At 35.0% G+C, this 21294-nt stretch overlaps 1 protein-coding gene across 1 annotated transcript in view; it reads right to left on the bottom strand.

Moving 5' to 3' along the window:
* LOC133193978 (T-box transcription factor mls-1-like) overlaps window positions 1-19300 on the bottom strand; it is a 158454-nt gene extending 139154 nt beyond the window's left edge. The window contains exon 1 of the mRNA XM_061329890.1: window positions 18903-19300. Coding sequence (XP_061185874.1) covers window positions 18903-19300 — 398 coding nt within the window. The remainder of the gene's footprint in view (window positions 1-18902) is intronic.
* Between the last annotated feature and the right edge of the window lie 1994 nt (window positions 19301-21294).

Raw genomic sequence — 21294 nt, 5'->3', positions numbered from 1 at the left:
GAACCCCTGAAGCTGATATTTATTGACTTAACATTTACATGTATTACTTATATAACGGGGGAGAGGGGGGGGGTAGTCAAATGGACAGGGATTTTATTTAATAATTTATAAGGATAAGGGGAAACTAGAAAGATGATGAATTTCAAAATTAGATTATAAATAATCTCATTGAATCCATTTATCTTCAAGTGAAAGACATGTCAACATTAATATTATAGATCAATCAAAAGATGATGCCAAATTTCCGTTTTCATATCTTAATCCTTAAATAATGAAATGACTCCAAGATCTCTGCTTTTAATTTATGTGCAAATTTAACATCTTTAAGTCATTCAAGACTTGATAATATAATTAGCCTCTGCTATATAAGCCAAATCTTGCATATTATGTTTGAATGTCTCCAAACGTGTTCGATGGCCTTTAATCAGTAACTAGGTGTCGTTTTATATTCGTATTGACATAAAAAAAGATAAAGTGTCCTATGAAATCTGTAATGATATGACTCAGGTCCTGGTCTAGCTACAAAGGCTGACCTCATGCTAAGCTGACTTGTAGTCTTCGTATTTATATACCACATCAGGTTGACCTATGTTCGCAATATTAATATACAATTAAATACATTTTTTTTCGAACACTGATATATCGAAAACCAGGGATATATCGAAGTGGGTTGGTGGTCCCAATCATGTTTTCTTGATTTTTTTTTCACTTGCTTTCTCAAATTTTCGGATATCTCGGAGTTTGATTTTTGTCCCGTCGCGTTCGAGATAACAAGGTTCGACTGTACCAAATTAGATGACCTCTTGTTTCTGTCTTGATATACCACATTATTTGCCCTCTAAACTTCTTATTGAAATACTTTTAGAATGACCTCCATATTGACATACTACATTATGTTAAATCTGGACTCCATACAGAGCCTGATTTCAAGTTTACATGGCTTATGTTTTCCTTAATATTATACATTTATTGCATGATAGTGAGGGAGACATGAAGATTTCTTCGCCCATGAAAAACCATATTCGCCGAGGGCAACGCTGATTTTTCAAGGGCGAAGAAATCTTCATGTCTCCCGAACATTTATGCAATAAAACGTTTATGATACCGAATCAAGCACAATGCAAGAAATACAAAGAAAATCCAATGAATAAAGTAAAACATTTAATATAAAGAATAATATGAATCAGATGTTAGTTACACCACTAGTCCCACTTCATAAAAACATTCATTCGTGACGAGTCAATGTAATTAACACACCAGTAACATTACAACCCCAACCATGAAAACACTTTTGTAAATATTTATATTTTACACGTTTAAATCGACACAATCAATCAATGATATAAACGATCTAACTCAGTAGTAACCATCTCAGTCGCCGCATTGTGACGTCACATTCGTGAAACACGAAGTTTTGTTGCAGGGCAAACACGACAGTCACGCGACTGTCTCGGCCAATCAGATTCTATTTTACCACTTATTATTTATATGAGGTATAATAATATACAACGTTAGGTGCCCTCTTGTCACTGTATTGATATAACACATTAGCTAACCTCTCATTTCCATATAGATGTGCAACATTAGGTGACCTTTTATGTCGATAATTGTAATGATAAAAAAAATGCAAGAGAAGTACACTTCCAGCACTTCGAAATATATACTCTTATATCAGTACTTTACGTTTTCCCAAATATTGACCAGTCTAGCTATATGGAATACAGGTCTTATAAACTCAATTCCATTTAGTTAAATGGTCCTTTCCAGCCCCTTCCCTGTAAAAGGATGAATGTCTAAATATGGGATCCTTGATGTTGGCCATCCCTTCCAACTATATACTCTTAAAACAGCATTATACGCGTTTTCCCAATTTTGACCGGGCTAGCTAAATGGGTAATGGGTCTTGTAAACTCAGTATACTTTGTCAGTCAAATGGGCCCCTTTCAGGCCCGCCTGTAAAAAGATAAAGGTCTTAATATGGGATCCAAGATGTTAGCCAGCACTTCGAACTTTGTACTCTTAAAACAGTATTATACGCGTTTTCCCCAATTTTGACCGAGCTAGCTTAATTAGTTATGGGTCTTGTAAACTCAATTCTCTTTGACAGTTAAAGGAACCCTCCCCGACTCTCCCCTGTTAAAAAAACAAAGGTCTAAATATAGGATCCAAGATGTTAACTAGCCATATAGATGTGCAACATTAGCCCTTCTACTATAAATTCATAACAGTATTCTACGCGTTTCCCAACTTTGACCGGGCTAGCTAAATGGGTTATCGATCTTGTAAACTCATTTTTTAGCAGAAGAAAGTTCCCTCCCAGACCCCTCTCCTGTCTAAATATTTGATTCAGGATCAGGATGTTAGACCGGCCTTCGAACTATATACTCTTACAACAAATCTGTGTGCATCAATTCAGCAAATGAATTAATGCTATGTAGCATTGCAACGCTTAATGGCATTTCTATCTTAGACTTGAAGCTAGCAGGCAATAACAGCAGCCACTAAGCCCGTAGAAGCTACATGTAGCAGCAAATAAGGAAATTCATCAAAGGACTGAGAGTACTCTAATACAATACTGATAAATACCTTATTTTCGACAATTAATAATCAATAATTAGATAATTAGTTTGTTTGTTTGTTGTTTAACGTCCCTCTCGAGAATATTTCACTCATATGGAGGCGCCACCACTTGCCGGTGGAGAGCTGCAAATTTTGACCTATACTTGGCGCTTAGGGCCATTGAGCAGTGAGGGATTTTTTTCGTGCCAGCACCAACTGCAACACGGGACCTCGGTTTATACGGTCTCATCCGAAGGACCGGTCCCCACGTCCCACAGTGGGATTCGAACCCGCGACGTAAGAATCAACTCCTTACTCCGCGACTCTAGAGCAGACGTTCTAACCACTGCGCCACGCTGGCGACAATTAGATCATTAATGCAACACTTAATTCCTTAAACAGTCGAACCCTCGAAGGCACTTAAGCTCACCTGCAGAAAGAAAATTATGCGGTTCAAAACAAACAAAAAACGACAATTTCACCATCTTTGACCGCTTAAGGACAAACTCAAATTGGAGATAGGTTAAGTACTTCAGGAAGAATCCCTTTCCAGCTCTCAGGAACGTGACGTGGCCGATAAGCTAACCTGAAATTTGCTTACTCCAAATATTGTAAATTGAAATAGGGTTCAAATGTAATTTAAGCTATTTTTAGCTATTATCCTTGAAGTGTGCTTCGAACATTTACTGGTACAAGGTAAAGGGTATGGCTATTATATACGGCCATAAAAATTAGGCTGAAGTGGTACCATCAAGTGGTGCATAGGGCGGATTACATATTTCAGGTAGCTATCATACCCCTTATTATTGAAGTGTGCTTTAAATTATTACGGTTGCAAAATAGAAGATCTCTAGGACTATCATTTCCCGCAATCGGAATGGGGCTGTAGTGGCACAACCAAGTAGTGCCAAAGGTGGGGAACATATTTCAAGTATTCATTTTGAAACCATCATTAACCACTAGAACAAACTAACACTGGTAAAAGGTTAACGACCTTAGGGAGGGCCAGTTAGCTAACCTGAACTTTGTTGTTTTTCAAATTATATATTAAAATAAAGGTTAAAGGTCAACTATTTTACCCCTTATCTATGAAGTGTGCTTCAAATCATTACTGGGGCAAGGTAGAAGGCCCTTAAGACTATCATTTCTCGCTATCGGAATGGGGTTGTAATGGTACCACAAAGTGGTGCCAAAGGTGGGGGCGTATTTTAAGCATTCATTTCAAAAACATCTTTGCCTACTAGAATAAACTTATACTAGTGATAGATTAAGAACCTTAAGCAGAATCCTTGCCAGCTTTTTGAAGGGTCCCGGGGAAGGGAAAGGGTCTGTTTGCTAACTCAAACTTTGTTGTTTTTCACATTGTTTATTGATAAAGGGTTAAAGGTCAGATATTATACCCCTTATTTTTGAAATGTGCTTCAAATCATTTCTTGGGCAAGGTAGAAGGCGCCTAGGACTATCATTTCCCGCTATCAGAATCAGGCTGTAGTTGTACCACCAAGTGGTGCCAAGGGTGGGGGACGTATTTTAAGCATTCGTTTTGAAACCATCATTGATAACTAGAACAATCGAACACTTTTGTTAGGTTAAGGACCTTAGGAAATATCCCTTGTCAACTTTTTGACTGGTTCCAATGACTGTAAAGGGCCAGTTGTTTAACATGAACTTTGTTGTTTTTAGGTTTGACTGTATCTATCTTAGTAACTATGACAACACTGTTTAAGGAAATCAAAGAAAATAAACAAAATTATGTATTTTAGTATAATCTACTTGTGAGGTCTCATTGAAATCAGATAAAACGATAGGAGGAATAGTGTTTTGTAAAAACAATTTTGATTGCACACTATGTAATGAAGCTAATACAATGTTTCCAATGTTCTTGCCAAGTGGGTCTTGAAAAGATTTTTAAAGATTTTTTTTTCTTATACGTTCCCTTGTAAAACTTTGATTGCCTCTTAAGACTCACTCTATCCCAGGGGCCATTTTTTCGACAAAATAAATTTACACTATGTAATGAAGCTTTCAAATGAATTAAAACTTTACTGAAGATTTTTGAAATTTTCAGTCATTGTATATTTCCTTAAATTGAGCTTAACCCTTATTTGAACAAACTTTAATCCCATCTACTCAAGGAAACGTTGAGGCAATTTTGTTTAAACTGGCCCAGCAGTTCTTGAGAAGATGATATTGTAAAATGTTACGACAAAGACAACAACAATGACAGATATTTTGATCAGAAATAAAAGATTACTTGAGCCCTCAGCTCAGATGAGTTAAAACTAAAGGCTGGTGATGGTGGTGGTGCTGTTGGGGGGGGGGGGGGCTTTATGACTTGCCTTACAAAATACTCAGTTCACAGCTCTTCACGAAAATTTTGATGCATAGGATAAGTATATGTTGGAAAACTTTCCCAAGTACCATGAGATTTGGTACTTGGTAAAGGGATGTACCAAATCGACGCAAGGGAAAGGTTAAACAACATACAAAATATAACGCTTAACAAGACAAATTAACTCTTTGTTTTTCTATATATTTTATCACACTTCTGGTGTGCTTCTTGTTATTTTGATCAGAATAATGATGATTCATTCCTGCCTAGTCAAATTTTATAGGGGCCCATGTATGGTAATTATACCCTGAGAAGGATGTTACCCGTCTGCAACAAGTCTGGTGAGGGTCTATGTCAATAATTTTCAAACATAATATAGTTCATTGTGAAAGACAGTCATGTATTTTGTAATGGATTTAAGCCTTGAACTCAGTTGTATTTTTTTTTTTTTTTTTTTTTTTTTTGGTGACTTGGATGAAAGGAAAAATGATCAAGAAATTTACTTACAGAGGTTTTCTTTAAACTTGACCACCATCCTAGAAAATTGATGTTTGATCCCGGTATTGCCAAAGGGAGAATAATTAATCCCTGGCCAAAATAATGTAAAAAAACTAGAGTAAACTAAGGTATTACTGGAACTGCTTATTTCTAACCAGATATCATTTTATGATCTCTTCAAAGATAATAAGTATAATAGCTGACCTTTAACCTGTATATCAATAGACAATGTAAAAAAACAAAGTTCAGGTTAGCTAACTGGCCCTTCAAGTCATTGGAACCTGTCAAAAATTTGACAAGGGATACTCCCAACGGTCGTTAACCTATCACCAGTGTTTGTTTGCTCTAGTAGCCAACGATAATTTCAAAATGAATGCTTGAAACACGTCTTAAAACCTTGGCACCACTTGGTGGTACCATTACAGCCCGATTTTGAAAGCGGAAAATGAGATTTTTAGGGGCTTTCTACCTTGCCCCAGTAATGATTTGAAGCACACGTAAAAGATGAGGTTATTATTGCTGACCTTTAACGCGTATATCAATGGACAAAGTGAAAAAAAAAATTCAGGATAGCTAACTGACCCCTTTCCAAGCATTGGAACCAGTCAAAAAAATGACAAGGGATAATCTCTAAGGTCATTAACCTTTGAAAAGTGTTTTGTTATTCTAGTAGCCAAAAATGGTTTCAAAATGAATGCATTTAATGCGTACCCCAACCTTGGCCCCACCTGGTGGTACTACTAAAGCCCCATTCTTATAGCGGGAAAGGATAGTCCTTGGGCACCTCTACCTTGCCCTCGTAATGATTTTAGGCACACTTCAAAGATAAGAGGTATAATTGGCGATCATTAACCAGTATATCAATAGACAATGTGAAAAACAACAAAGTTCAGGTTAGAACTGGCCATTTCCCTTCCCCGAGGCTCTTCGAGAAGCTGACAAGGGATACTCCCTTAAGTCCATTAGCCTATAACTAGTTTTAATTTGTTCTAGTGGTTAGTGATGGTTTCAAAATGAATGCTTGAAATACGTTCCCCACCCTTGGCACCACTTCGTGGTACCACTACAGCTCCATTCTAATAGCCGAAAATGATAGTCCCATGGGGCCCTCTACCTTGCCCCGGTAATGATTTGAAGCACATTTCAAAAATAAGAGATATAACAGCTGACTTTTAACCCGTATATCAATAGACAATGTGAAAAACAACAAAGTTCAGGTTAGCTAACTAACCCCTTCCCATCCCTGGGACCCTTCAAAAAGCTGACAAGGGATACTCCCTAAAGTCCTAAGCCTATAACAAGTGTTAGTTTGTTCTAGTGGTTAATGATGGTTTCAAAATGAATGCCTGAAACACGTCCCCACCCTTGGCACCACTTTGTTGTACGACTAGAGCCCCATTCTGATAGCGGGAAATGATAGTTCTAGGGGCCCCCTTGCCCCAGTAATGATTTGAAGTAAACTTCAAAGATAAGGGGTATAATAGCTGACATTTAACCCGTATATCATTTAACAATGTGAAAAACACAAAGTTCAGGTTAGCTAAATGGCCCCTTTTTTTTCCCCGGAACCTTTGCTGGCAAGGGATACCTCCTACGTTCATTTCATAATGAATGCATGAAAAACGTCCACAGCCCTTGCCACCACTCGATTGTAGCACTACATCCCCTTCCGATAGCGGGAAATGATAGTCGTAGGGTCTTCAACCTTTCACAGGTAATGATTTGAAACACACTTTAAAGATAATGGGTATAATAGCTTATCTTAAACCCCTATATCATTAGACATTGTGAAAATAACAAATTTCTTTTAGCTTACTGGCCCCTTCCAGTCATTGGAATCTGTTAAAAAAAAAGGTGACAAGAGATATTCCCGAAGGTCTTTAACCTATCATTAGTGTAAGTTTGTTCTAGTAGCCAAAGATGGTTTCAAAATGAATGCTTGAAATACGTCCCCCACCCTTGGCACCACTTGGCGGTACACTTTAGCCCTATTCTGATAGTGGGAAATGATAGTCCTATGAAGACCTCTACTTTGCACCAGTAATGATTTGAGGCACACTTCAAAGATAAGGGTATAATTGCTCATCTTTAATTCGTATAACAATATACAATGTGAAAAACAAAAAAGATCAGGTAAGCTTACTGGTCCCTTTCCTTCCCATGGACCCTTCAATAAGCTGACAAGGGATATTCCTCAAGGTTCGCAACCTATTACCAGTGTTAGTTTGCTCTAGTGGTAAAATGAATGCTTGAAATAAGTCCCCCAACCTTGGCACCACTTAATGGTACAACTACAGCCTCATTCTGATAGCGGGAAATGATAGTGCTATTGGGCCCTCTACCTTGCACCAGTAATGATTTAGGCACACTTTATGGATAAGGGGTATAATAGATGACATTTAACCCGTATAACAATATAAAAGGTGAAAAAAAACAAAGTTCAGGTAAGCTAACTGGTCCCTTCCTTTCCCTGGAACCTTTCAAAAAACTCGCTAGGGATTCTCTCAAAAGTCCTTAACCTTTCACTAGTGTGAGTTTATTCTAGTTACCAAAGATGGTTTCAAAATGAATGCATGATATGCGTCCCCCACGATGGCACCACTTGGTGTTACAACTGACGCCCCATTCTATAGCGGGAAATGATAGTCCTAGGGGTCTTCTGCCTTGCCCCAGTAACGATTTGAGGCACACTTCAAAGATTATGGTTATAATAGCTGATCTTTAACCCGTATAATTATATAGTAATTCTACTAACCAAAGATGGTTTCAAAATCATTTCTTGAAATACGACCACCACCCTTGGCACCACTTGGTGTTACAACTAAAGCCCCATTCTATAGCGGGAAATGATAGTCCTTGGGGTTCTCTACATTGCCCAAGTAAGTATTTGAGGCACACTTCAAAGATAATGGGTAGAATAGCTGACCTTTAACCCGTATTATTATACAGTAAAACTTGTCTAATCCGGCGACCAGTGGTTCCAAAATTTTTGGCCGGATTAGACAGCATCCGGATTGGAGATAATTGAACCGTTATAGCAAGTTCAAAAAATTACAAAGATATAAACAAAGAGTGGTAAATAAATACTTGATCAAATGTTTCACTTGAAAAAATTGTCTTTTTCGTTTGTTTTGAACTCTGTTTGTTCTTCAGAATTTTTTTCCTTTCTGTTTAAAGTTTTATATATAATATCTCTTGGTCATTTATTAAATTTGAAAATCGTTAAATGTTTTAAACACACTCTAAAACCTCATCGTAGCTGTAAATATTATTTGGTTAGGGACAGATTGCTAATTAATTTCTTTCTTTTAAAATTAATATGTTTGAATTTTTTGACACTGTATTTGTTAGTTTCAAATGTTTTAATGAATATTGGACCAGAATCTTCTGTCGTTATGGTCGTTGTAAACTAGCGACACAAAGGGAAGTACTTCGAATTGCAACGTCGTGCACGCAAAACAAAAGTAGAAAGGAGGTCATGAATAAGTCTCCAAGTTTTTCTACAGACATGCTACACGCAACCATCGCCTTAATTGAACCATTAATGATTTATTTATCGCAATTGTTAAAATCTAAACTGTCGATACAGGAGAGATCATTAACGGGACAATAATTACCCGACGCGAGACTTCGGTAATGACCAGCGGGCACAGGTAAAATTAAGTGGCCGGATTAGAGGAGATAATTTGTACTAATTATGAGCAGTTAGTTCTTCAAATAGCGGCCGGTTTACAGAATAGACAAGATCCGGATTGAACAATATTTATTAAATATAAATTATAAAGAAAATTCTTGGGACTAAAACATTACGCTGGACTGAACAACATGCCGGAATGCACAACGTCCGGATTCAACAAGTTTTACTGTATACAATGTGAAAAACAACAAAGTTCAGGTTAGCTAACTGGCCCCTTTCCTCCACCGGAACCTTTCAAGAAGCTGACAAGGGATAATCCATGAGGTCCTTAACCCTTTTGCCTGCGTTAGTTTTTTCTACTGGTCAATGATAGTTGAAAAATGAATGCTTGAAATATGTTCCCCAACCTTGGCACCACTTTGTGGTGCCACTTCAGCCCCTTTCCGATTACGGTAAATGATAGTCCTAGAAATCATCTATCTGGCCACCGTAATGGTTTAAAGCACACTTAAAAGATAAGAGGTATAATAACTGCTTGAAATATGTAACCTGTCTTTGGCACCACTTCAGCCTAATTTTTATGGCCGTATATAATAGCCCTATGGACCCTTTACCTTGTACTAGTAATATTAATGTTCGAAGAACACTTAAAGGATAATAGCTTAATACCTTAAAATATCTTAATTTACTTTCAAACCCTGTATCAATCTACAATATTAGGAGTAAGCAAATTTCAGGTTAGCTTATTGGCCCCATCATGTACCTGAGAGCCGTCAAAGAGCTTAATAGGGACTCTCTAATCTATTTCCAATGTTGGTTTTTCTTAAGCGGTCAAAGGTGGTGAAATTTTATTTCTTTGTTTTGAAACTGCATAATTTTCCTTATGCAGGTGTGCTTAACTGCCTCCGAGTGTTTGACTTATTAAGGAATTAAGTGTCGCATTAATTATCTAATTATTATTTGTCGAAAATAAAATATTAAACAGTATTGCCTCTGAGTACTCTTAATCATTTGATGGATTTCCTTATTGGCTGCTAGTTTCTTCTGCTGTTATTGGCTCCTAGCTTCAGTACAGTCATTTCTTTTGACATTTTATCACTAAGCAGCGTTTTGTTGCTACAATGCTATCGACAATTTGATATATGCGTAAAATAATTCAAATTGAAGATATCCATAATTATGCGCATCATATTAATTGCTGATGATCAAAATGCTTCAATTGTTGAATTTATATTAATCTGGCGCTTCATAAACATGAATGGTGAGAGTATAGCTGATGCAAATGAACGTTTTACGTTTTGTTTTTCTTTTTCTTTTTTTCATTCAGGGATATATGGAATAAAAGCATGTGACTTGATACAAAATTCGAACTGTTACCTACTTTTAAGGATAGAATAATTTAAGAGATTCCTTAGCATTGTAATTAGAAATAAGATTTCACATGCCAAGGATGTATATTTGATAAGGAAAACAGGTGCTGTATACAGGGTTATTTTCGCCCCATGTTACATTTGCAAACAATCTTACTCTGTTTTAATTTCACCAATTTCTATTTCAGAAATTATACAATGTTCTTTGAATTCGCCTCGTTTAAAATTTGCTCACATGTGTGTAGGATGAATGGGGCGGACAATAAAACGGGGGACGAAAATTTATCTGTATACAGTACATATATATTAATTTATTTCGATTCAAAATTCCTTATATATGTATGGCTAGTATAAGAACTGTGTGTATCTTAGAAAACTTTTTACTTTATGTTTTAAATGTTTTTATGTATGTGAATTTCTATCAATATCCCTACACCTGCATTTTCATTTTTATTCTCAAAGATTCAAAATAAAAATCATAATTAATAGTTAAACAAATCGAAAAATATGCTTACAACTTACATATTTTTCAAACGACATTTAACAAATTTTGTAAAAACGATTAATTATTATTCAAAGTTCTTGTCAATTGCCAAGATTTTTTAATGACTCTCATTATTTTTTAAAACTTTCTCAGCTAAATCTTTTCATATTTTAATACTTTTAAGGTTGATGAATTTAAGAAGAGGAACCACTGCCGATTACAGTTTTTGTATGTTTTCTAATTTTTAAAAAATTATTTTATTATCAGTTTCCAATAAAATATTTCTTTCCAAAGATAAAAGTATGTGATGGTTTATAATTCTTTGTAATAAAAAAAAGTACAGAATTTACCCCTGTGAGCTTATTTTTTTTATAATCTGCTAATTAATTAGAGAAGAAATCAAAGTACTGAAAGTACTCATGGGAGAAGAACATTCTGTAAATTCAGTTAGAAGCGATATCATTGGGAGTGGGGGTCTAGTGATTGAATGTGTTAACAAGATACAAATCAACTGTCCCATATTTTCAAAGTGTCACAACACCAAAATTGAGATCTAGTTTCAAAAGAATTAGAATAACAAAAGACCCATGGGCCACAACACTCAACTGAGTAACTTTTCTTTTTCAGATTCAAAAGATTTTCCCCTTTATATTCCCGTAAAAAATGTCAATTCATGTTATTGCCCAAAACTTAACTCGAAGGGGTCTATGAATGCACATAACATAGAGATAATATAAAATCAAATAATAATTTATAAACAATGCCTTCCAGTTATCCTACGTAAGAATTTTTTCCTCTGTATACATGCATTCAAATATAATCGGAGTTATAGCCAATTCTAACCCAGGCTCTATAATGTTGAAAAAAAATTGAAGCCACACAACCTAGAAATGTTTGCATATTAATGATTTCCTTCGTGGTTCTTGGGAAGATTTTAATTTCTTTTTCTAGAATAGTCCGATATAAAACTTTGATGAACTGTCCCCCCCCCCCTACCCCTTAGGACCATGAATTGAGAACTTTAGAACCTGCATTTTGTTAGAATGCTTGAACATAAGTTTCATATTTTCTAATCCAGTTATTCTTAATAGGAAAATTTTGAAAGATTTGTTCCCACATAGTCAAATGTAAAACTCTGATCCCTTATTGTGACCTCGTTCTACCGCCAGGATCGACCATGATTTGAAGATTTTAGAATCTACATTATGTCTGGGAGTTTTCACCCACATTTCAGATTTTCAGGTCCATGCATTGTTTCTTGAGTTTTTTTTTTTTTTTTTTTTTTTTTTTTTTTTTTTTTTTTTTTTTTTTTTTTTTACAGATTTGTTCCAAATACATTTAAATGTACAACATTGATCCCCTACTGAGGCCCCATCCTAACCCCACCAAATCACCTCTACTTGTCGATTTATATTTTTTTCCCAGATAAACCCCGAAACGCCTGCACCAGAGTTCATACTTATTCCTCTCATTACAAAAGATGATATCCCTAAACTATATTTATGATAAGGTTTCATTCGAATGGTAATTATCGTAAAAAATGTCTAACTTCGTTTTCGATCAACAGCGGTGAAATAACAGAGAGAGAGAGAGAGAGAGAGAGAGAGGGAGGGGATAGATAGAGCAGTAGTGGTTACAGTTGGAGGATCCATGTTACTTGCAATTTTTAATGAAAATGACAGCAAACACTCATTTATTTTTTTTTATAAAACGTAATTATTGAACTATATAATCAAAACTATTTTAGTGAAAAAAAATATTCAAAAAGAGCAAATTGTTATCGTCAGTTCCTGATCTTTCGTCTTGGAAGAAAATTATAGAACTTCATACGGCATCAAACTCGATGTTTAAAAGGAAAATGAGGCGGTTTATTATTCCATGATACATGAAAATAATTTTTATCACCTATTTACGTCATACCTTGATAAAAAAAAAATGTTTTTTCAATAGATTAGAATCTTTGGTCGCTGCTCTTCTTCTCTTGTGTCCTGATTCTGTCAAAATAACCAGTTTTCCACAACTCCTAAAATACACTCGTGAAATCTCATGTTTACGTCTTAAGCGAAATTATTGTGGTCAGTGCGCATGTGATTTATCAGCAGTCGTTGTATTTACTATCGAACGACACTTTTCATTACCCCTCCAATTTTTTTTTTTTTTTTTTTTTTTTTTTTTTTTTTTTTTTTTTTTTGCCTTGAACAGATGCGAACAACTGTGTGTTTTTTTCTGAAAATGAGAAACTTTTACACAGTAAATGAATGATCATGGTAAATAATTTCTTAGATTACATTGATCGGATCATTCAGTTTAAAATATGCACGTTTACTTATTTTATCCTTAATGGAAATTGAAACAGAACACCTGAAGTACATCATTTATATAAAACAGGAACAGATATCAAAAACAAGATGTGTTTGTGAAACACTGATGCAGCTTATGGCGAAGGGTAAAGTTTCTCAAATGCAAGTCAAACTCCGGGTCAAGAGATCAGAAATGTTCGCACCCAAAGAAAGGTCTTCTCTCGAGGAATATTCTTGTGAAATATGAAAGCCCTAGCACCAACCGTTGAAGAGTTATGGCGAAGGTTAAAGTTTTTTAAAAAGTAATTAAAACGTCAAAGTTAAGGTCAAATGGTGCCCAAGGGAAGGTCTTGTCACAAGTGATACACATGTTCATGAAATGTAAAAGCCCTAGAACCAAACGTTCAAAGGTTAAAGTTTTTCAAAAGTAGGTCAAACTCCAAGGTCAAGGGCAAAGAGTCAAAGTTGATGGTATCCAAAGGAAGATCTTGTCACAAGGAATGCATATGTGAAGTATGAAAGCCATAGCTCCAACTGTTTAAAAGTTATGGTCAAGGTTAAAGTTTTTCAAAAGTAGGTCAAACTCAAGGGTCAAGGTCAAAGGATCAAAGATGTTGCTATCCATCCAGGGAAGGTCTTTTCACAAGGAATACACATGTGAAGTATGAAAGCACTAGCACTAACTGTCAAAAAGTTATGGCCAAGGTTAAAGATTTTCAATAATAAAATAGGTCAAACTCTAAAGTCAAAGTCAAAGTTGGTGGTATCCAGGGATTTGTCTTTTCACAATGCATACACATGTGAAGTAGGAAAGCCCTAGCACTAACTGTTCAAAACTTATGGGTTTTTTTTTTCAAAAGTATGTCAAACTCCAAGGTCAAGGTTTATGGGTCAAAGTTGTTGGTATCCAAAGAAAGTTCTTATCACAAGAAAAAACACATGTGAAGTTTGAAAGCCCAAACACCAGTTGTTCAAAAGTTATGGCCAAGGTTTAAAGTCCCATAAAATTTTGCAAAAGTGGGTCAAACTCCAAGGACAAAAGGTCAAATATGACGTTGGAAGTTAAGAAAGGTCTTGTCATAAGGAATAGCCGATGAAGTGTGAAAAACCTAATACTATTTGTTCAATAGTTATGTCGAAGTTTAAAAATTTCTCAAAATTAAAGTAGGTGAAACTCCAAGGTCAAGGTCAAAAGGTCAAAGTTGTTGGTATCCAAAATAAAGGTCTTGTCACAAGAAATTCACATGTAAAGTATGAAAGCCATAGCACAAATTGTTCAAAAGTTATGGCCAAGGTTAAAGTTTTTTCAAAAGAAGGTCAAACTCCAAGGTCAAAGTCAACTGGTCAAAATTGTTGAAATCCGAAAAAAGGTCTTGTCAAAAGAACTACACATGTAAAGTTTGAAAGTCCAAGCACCAACTTTTCAAAAGTTACGGCCAAGGTTAAAGTCTCTGAAAATTTTTCAAAAGTGGGTCAAACTCCACGGTCAAAAGGTCAAATATGATGGAACTAAAAGAAAGGTCTTGTCACAAGAAATACACATGTGAAAAATGAAAGCCATAGCTCCAACCAATCAAAAGTTATGGTTAAGGTTTAAGTTTTTTGCGGACAAACACAGACAGGCAGGCGGACGGACAGGGCAAAAATTATATGCCCCCGAATCTTCGATTACGGGGCAAAATAAAGTTAGTAAAATGGAAAAAGATAATATCAATTAAAGAAATTGGCATTTTTCATGTACTTTCAAAAACGAAAAAAAAAAGCAAACAAAATAAGGGAGGTGACATAAATCTACTTCTGCATCTATTGCAACTGCGGGATTTTGAATAAAGTATTCCTCCCTGATATTAGACTGTAGCTTACATATCACATTAACTATTAGATAAATGAGTGGTAAAAAGTAAATTCCCTGCGCTTGCGCGGGATTCATGTACATGTAGTTCATATCCAAATCCATGTTATATTCTTTCATGTTTCAATCAGTATTTCCAAATAAATATTTTTATAAAACTTTGGAATACTGTTGTCTAAAAAAAATAATTTGAATAACATTGCTTTGTGAGCTAGTTTTTATTACACGTCAGACAATGCGCCATAGTCAGATATTTCCCGCCACTATGTAAATAGCTCTTCTACAGATTTGTCGTTCGTTTCCTTCTCAGTGTTTATAGGTGACGCTGCGCTACAAATGAGGTCCTTTACGAAATTTTCTTCCTTTTTATGTTTTGTACATATCAATATTAATGTAATCGAAATCTAATCTTCAAAGTAGGATAGATACATTATAACATTTACTTACATATCAGTATCAAAATTAAATTAGTTCCGAAAAGTTACAGGGATTTTTTTAATGGCGGATGTTTATAGATTGATTGATTGTTTGTTTGTTGTTTAGCGTCCCTCTCGAGAATTTTTCACTCATATGGAGACGCCACCACTTGCCGATGTAGAGCTGCAAATTTTGACCTATGTTCGGCACTTAGGGCCATTGAGCAGTGAGGGATCTTTTTCGTGCCAGCACTTGCTGCGACACGGGACCTCGGTTTTTATGGTCTCATCCGAAGGACCAGTCTTCACGTCCCACAGTGAGATTCGAACCCGCGACGTAAAGATCAGTTCCTTACTCAGCGACTCTAGGATGTTTATAGAATATCACAGGGGTAAATTAGCCGACACAGAAGCCCAACTGACAGCCGCTATATATAATCAATACAAATTACTGTGCATGGAAATCTCGTGATGACCAAGGGAGATTGAACATAGTTCAACTTCCAAAAACCTTTCAATATGGAAGTAATTCAGTTGTTTCTATTAAAACTGTTATACAATTTACAGAAACTTAAAATTATTTAATGCCTTTAATAAAAGCTTTTTTTCATATATTACTTCACTTAATATAAGATATGTCTTAATACTTTGGGGTAAACTCGTAAGAGAAAATCAAACGAGAGTCTCCTCGATGTTTTGCAGTCGGTAATAACCTTCAACCCTTTTAGTCAGCAATGAAGCCGCCCATCCAGTGCCCATCGTGGCATAATTAGGTCGAAAATTATGGCGGTCTACAAATGTTCATGAGGGGTACTATATAATTAATACAAAATTGTTCAACTCCAAAAAGTAAACATAAAGTATAAATCACGATTGCAGGATTTACCGACGAGTTTATACTCTGCAGGTAACACCTAAAATTCAAGCCGAGCGATTTTTCCGGGTATTGGACTGTCAATGTCAGATGTATATTAGAGGTAGCGATGGTAAACAGATCATAAGTAGCGCTTTGACGAAGCTTCCGATGCCAAAAAATTACGTAAGACCTTTGGTTACATGTTATAAAGCAATTGGCGTATACGCTAACCGCTTAAAAATGGAAAAACTCCATAAATGAGATAAACTTCTTATCAACGAGGATAAATTTTATTAAATCATAAAGAAGAGTAGATTGAGCTTTTCAATTTATCATGAAAGTATGGAATCCGGTTAGTGCCAAGAACTTCATCATAGAACTACAGTACCATCAAGGTCTAGATCTTAGCGCGATGACGATATAGTGCGATGACAGTGACACAGTGGTGCAATATATAGCACGATGACGATGATGCAATGGCGCGATAATGCGATAATATGATGAAGCAATTGTCATTGCATTATCGAGTCATTGCATCCTCGCCATCGCTCTTAACAGCATGGCATCACCTTAAAGCACTATAGCGTCATCTTTATCGCACAATAGCCTCACCGACTCTTAAGGTGATGCGCAATGGTACGATAGTTAAGTGCGTTGTCCTATCCGCAGTCCACATGAAAAGTAGATTAAATTCACTCAACCACCAGGATTGTTACAAAGATCTGATAACGCATACAGCTCAACTAGGTATGGTCTAATTAGCGTAAGTGAGCATTTTGACCCACGTGACTTTTTTATTTATAAATTAACATCTTTCTATTTTTTAAGTATAATGAGCCTCTGAAAAGAGATAGCACCGTTTTTTTTTTTTGTTTTTTTTTTGTTTTTTTTGTTTTTTGTTTTTTGTTTTTTTTGTTTTTTTTTTTTTTTTTTTGTTTTTTTTTTTTACGGGGGGAGGGGGGTATTTTTTCTCGCATAATCACCAGTGTAAGATTGACTTGTCCGGTGTGAGACAGCAGTGTGAGATTTTTCTGTCTTACACTGTGTATTACTACGCCGATAACGTAAACATTCCGTCTTTATATAAAGAAATTGTAACAATGTTAAAAAATATTACATATACTTAAAATGTTGTCATTTAACTTATTAAGATAAACTTATTTTTATTCAAAATATTGTCGTATTTTCACTTTTTAAATGGCACTATTTTTAGATCGCGAAAGGATTCTTCTTGAATGAATGTTTACGCTATCGGATAGATAAGTTTTTTTATTCCCAGTTTTTATCTATCTAATTAATTTACATGGACTGAAAGAACTACGCACGCTAACTCTCGATTCCCGCCTACATTTTACAACCAATTAAATCAATACTAATGGCAATTTGGCCGTAAAATCTTTGTTGAATGCAAAGAACAGTTCAATGTTAATTGACTGATAATTTTGATTCCAGAGTTAAATAATTAATTACCCTTAATTCCAACTAACTAATTAAGGGGGGTTGACGATATTTTTCATTGAAATTGGGCTTTAAAGTATCACCACATTTTAAAATATTCTTGGATATGAATAAATGTTCCTTAAAACTTTTCTTGTGTTTTACTCATATAAAATTAAACATGTATTTTCAATAAAATGCGATGCTTTAGTTGTAAACCCCTTTGAAATTGGGGAAAAAATAAGCATTTTTGTAGGTTTTTGTCTGTAGACATATGTTCCCCCCCCCCCCCCCCCCGTGAAACACAAAAAGATTTGGCATGAGTTTGTGAAACAATAGTCCATATTACCTGTAAAAAGGAATTTTTGTTTCACGGGGGGGAAGATGTTTTAAAAATATTTTCCGTTTTCCGTTGATTTCTATAGTGAAAAACACAAGTTTTACAAAAATTATAGAGTTATCTCTCTTTGTTTTCCCAAAGAAACAATGTTTTATGAAAATTCATATAAATATCTATATAGATATGAAAAATCATTCAAATGTGTTAACTTTTGAAAATTGACTTGGAGGTAGGCGGGAGAACAATGCTATCGTTCGCAGTTCTTCATTTTATCAGTTTACACTATGTGTAAACCATTTTCAGGTACGCTCTCTCCGATGGTATATTTAGAGTTTTAATTAGATGGAAAATTTTAAAAAAGAATATATTTTTAGCCCTATCATGGCGACGTCATTGACAGGCCGTTATTTTGGATAAAATAATGCGAGAAAAATAATCATTCATTACATACTCGTGTGGGAATAGTGAAATTCCACCTCGGGGTCAAGATTCAGGGTCTAGGACTCGGCAAAGCCTCGTCCTAGACCGTGAATCTTGTCCCCTTGGTGGAATTTCACTATCCACACTCGTAGTAATGAATGATTCTATTAATCTTGAAAAATATAAATAGCATCACCGGTTTGACTAAATTTACCATGCAATATTAAGATTTTTTTTATGTTTAACAAGCATAAGATTTGGAACATTAATGCAGCATTTAACAATCATCAGTTGACCTTGTAATCATTACATTATATCTGTACGTACAGGATTGGATGTTGTATATTAGATTATGGTTTTGAGAATTCAATTAAAAAAAGAAATAAAAAAAATATATTGACCTTCCGTTTCTATTGATAATCATTTCTGTTCCCACTTTCAAAAACTTGTACCATAGTTTTGCTTCTGCCATTGACATCGTGACGAGTCCATTGATAAGTTGAATACAGTTGTCATTTTTATCAGCAATATCATCCCCGGACCCTCCGGCTTCCGTCAAAAAACTTTGCACGTCTGAATAGCCTGACGAGCCACTGGACATTGAGTACAGTTGACTTGTATTCATATCAGACGACTGCAGCTCCATTTCTGATGATGGTGACTCGGACGATGATGCAGAGGATGAAGATATGTTTGATGAAACTCTTTTGTTTGAGTTTTTCTTTCCTTCATTTTGCAAAATTTGCTGTTTTTCATTTGCTTCTCCAGAATCTTGGTGAGCACTATTATGAAAATCCATACCTAGAAATTGTGAAAGGAAATCACAAAATTCTCTTCATTGAATGCTAATTATAAGGTAAGTATCAACATATGACAGCAGATTTTTTTTAATTCCAAATAATATATAGTAATTGTTACAACTGAAATTTTCCTCTTTTTTCTAGATAAAAAAATAAGCATCATTGTATATTCCCCAAACATCATCTGCGTTTTATAATACAAAGACTACCATTTACTGGTAAATAATTATGACAATTATTAATTCAATAAAAAGTTTTGTTTGTTTGTTTATTGTTTAACGTCCCTCTCGAGAATTTTTCACTCATTTGTAAACGCCACCAATTGCCGGTGGAGAGCAACAAATTTTGACCTATACTCGGCACTTAGGGCCATTGAGCAGTGAGGGATCTATTTCGTGCCAGCACCTACTGCGACAAGGGACCTCGATTTATACGGTCTCATCCGAAGGACCGGTCTCCACGTCCCACAGTGGGATTCGAACCCGCGACGTAAGGTTCAACTCCTTACTCCGCGACTCTAGAGCGAACGCTCTACCCACTGCGTCACGCTGGCGACTTCAATAAAAAAGAACCGATATTTTTCTTTTTTAATTTTTTTAAACTATCACTATCAAAGTAATGTAAAAAAATTAAATATACATTTAAAGTAATGGAGGTTATACTTTTCCATCCCAAATACCTGATAACCTGCAAAACTTGATCTCTTCACCCTTTTACTTATTTTATTTTCTTTAACCTTTTTTTATCTTTAAAAAAAACTTTTATGTTTTTGATTTAAATATAGAAAGCTAATGAAAGCTTAAGATCAGACTTCCATTTTCTCTCAATTTCGATATATATGGGTAAAATATTTTGAATTCTGCTCCCTGATCTCTAAACCTGTTTTTCGAGCTCTATCGAGCCCCAACGCCTTTTGGACACTAGGTAAATTGCGATACCTAATGACACATCTAAAACACTCTTCTGTAATCGCTGAAAGTTTAAACTTGGTATATCTTGAATGATTTAGAGTTTACTCCTGGACAAACCAAACCTCTAAAAATAAAATAAAAATTAGCTGAGGATAATTAATGATGTCATCAAAACAAAGGAAAATCTGGAAAATTCGATTATATATCAGATCTTAAAATTAATCGCAAATCCATCGAGTCGTTTTAAAAAAATAATTAAAAATGAAACCAGACAAAGAAAACTATATGTAGTTAAATTATTCAAGATATTCAAACTTTTTAGTCAAAATTACCAAGATAATATTATTTAAAGCATTTTAATGCTTGAGGACTTGTACAAATGAAAAATGTTTTTTTTTCCTACTGTGAGAAAATGTCATCATATGAAAAGGGAAATCCTCAAACTGATAAACATTGGATCAGTAAGTACCGAAAAAGCATGAAGTGTATTTATAGTCTAGTTGTTTCTTAAGGATTCATGAAAGGTGAGTGCATTATACATGCATGCTTTACTATTGACCTTATCATTTTCATTGCAACATTCGATGATTTCAGGACGCACTTATCAAAGCAAGGCTACTCTATCTCAGAAATTAATCTTACTATCAAAGAAAAGATCAACAAAAATCAATCAAACCTCAAACTTAAAAACACTTCAAAACAGCTATTAATCACTACAGAAATGATTTGTATTAGAGATTGAAAACACAAATGCGGAAATGCTGGAATATCATTCTTACGAGGGTTGTTCGGAAAGTTCGTAGACTATGCCGATCTTCGTTATACTATATTCAAGAAATTTAAAATGAGCACATTATCATATGTTAAAATGTTTATTTTGTTTAAATGTGAAGTTTCATTTCATGATTTAATAGAATTCATGTTAATATTTGATTTTAAAATCAACACGTTCTGTAACCAGGGAGCAAACTCAACAACACTGTAACGTCAAAACATACCAAAATGAGGTTCTCAAAAATACTATCCCTATACATTTCACATGTACACAGTATGCCCAATACCAGTGCACTCATTAACAACTT

Source organism: Saccostrea echinata, unplaced genomic scaffold (genome assembly GCF_033153115.1).
Source record: "Saccostrea echinata isolate AGI-Se365-2 ecotype Australia unplaced genomic scaffold, CSIRO_AGI_Sech_v1 ptg000028l, whole genome shotgun sequence".
Classification (NCBI taxonomy): domain Eukaryota; kingdom Metazoa; phylum Mollusca; class Bivalvia; order Ostreida; family Ostreidae; genus Saccostrea; species Saccostrea echinata.
The sequence above is the reverse complement of the archived record's forward strand: the minus strand, read 5'-3'. Positions and strand labels throughout refer to the sequence as shown.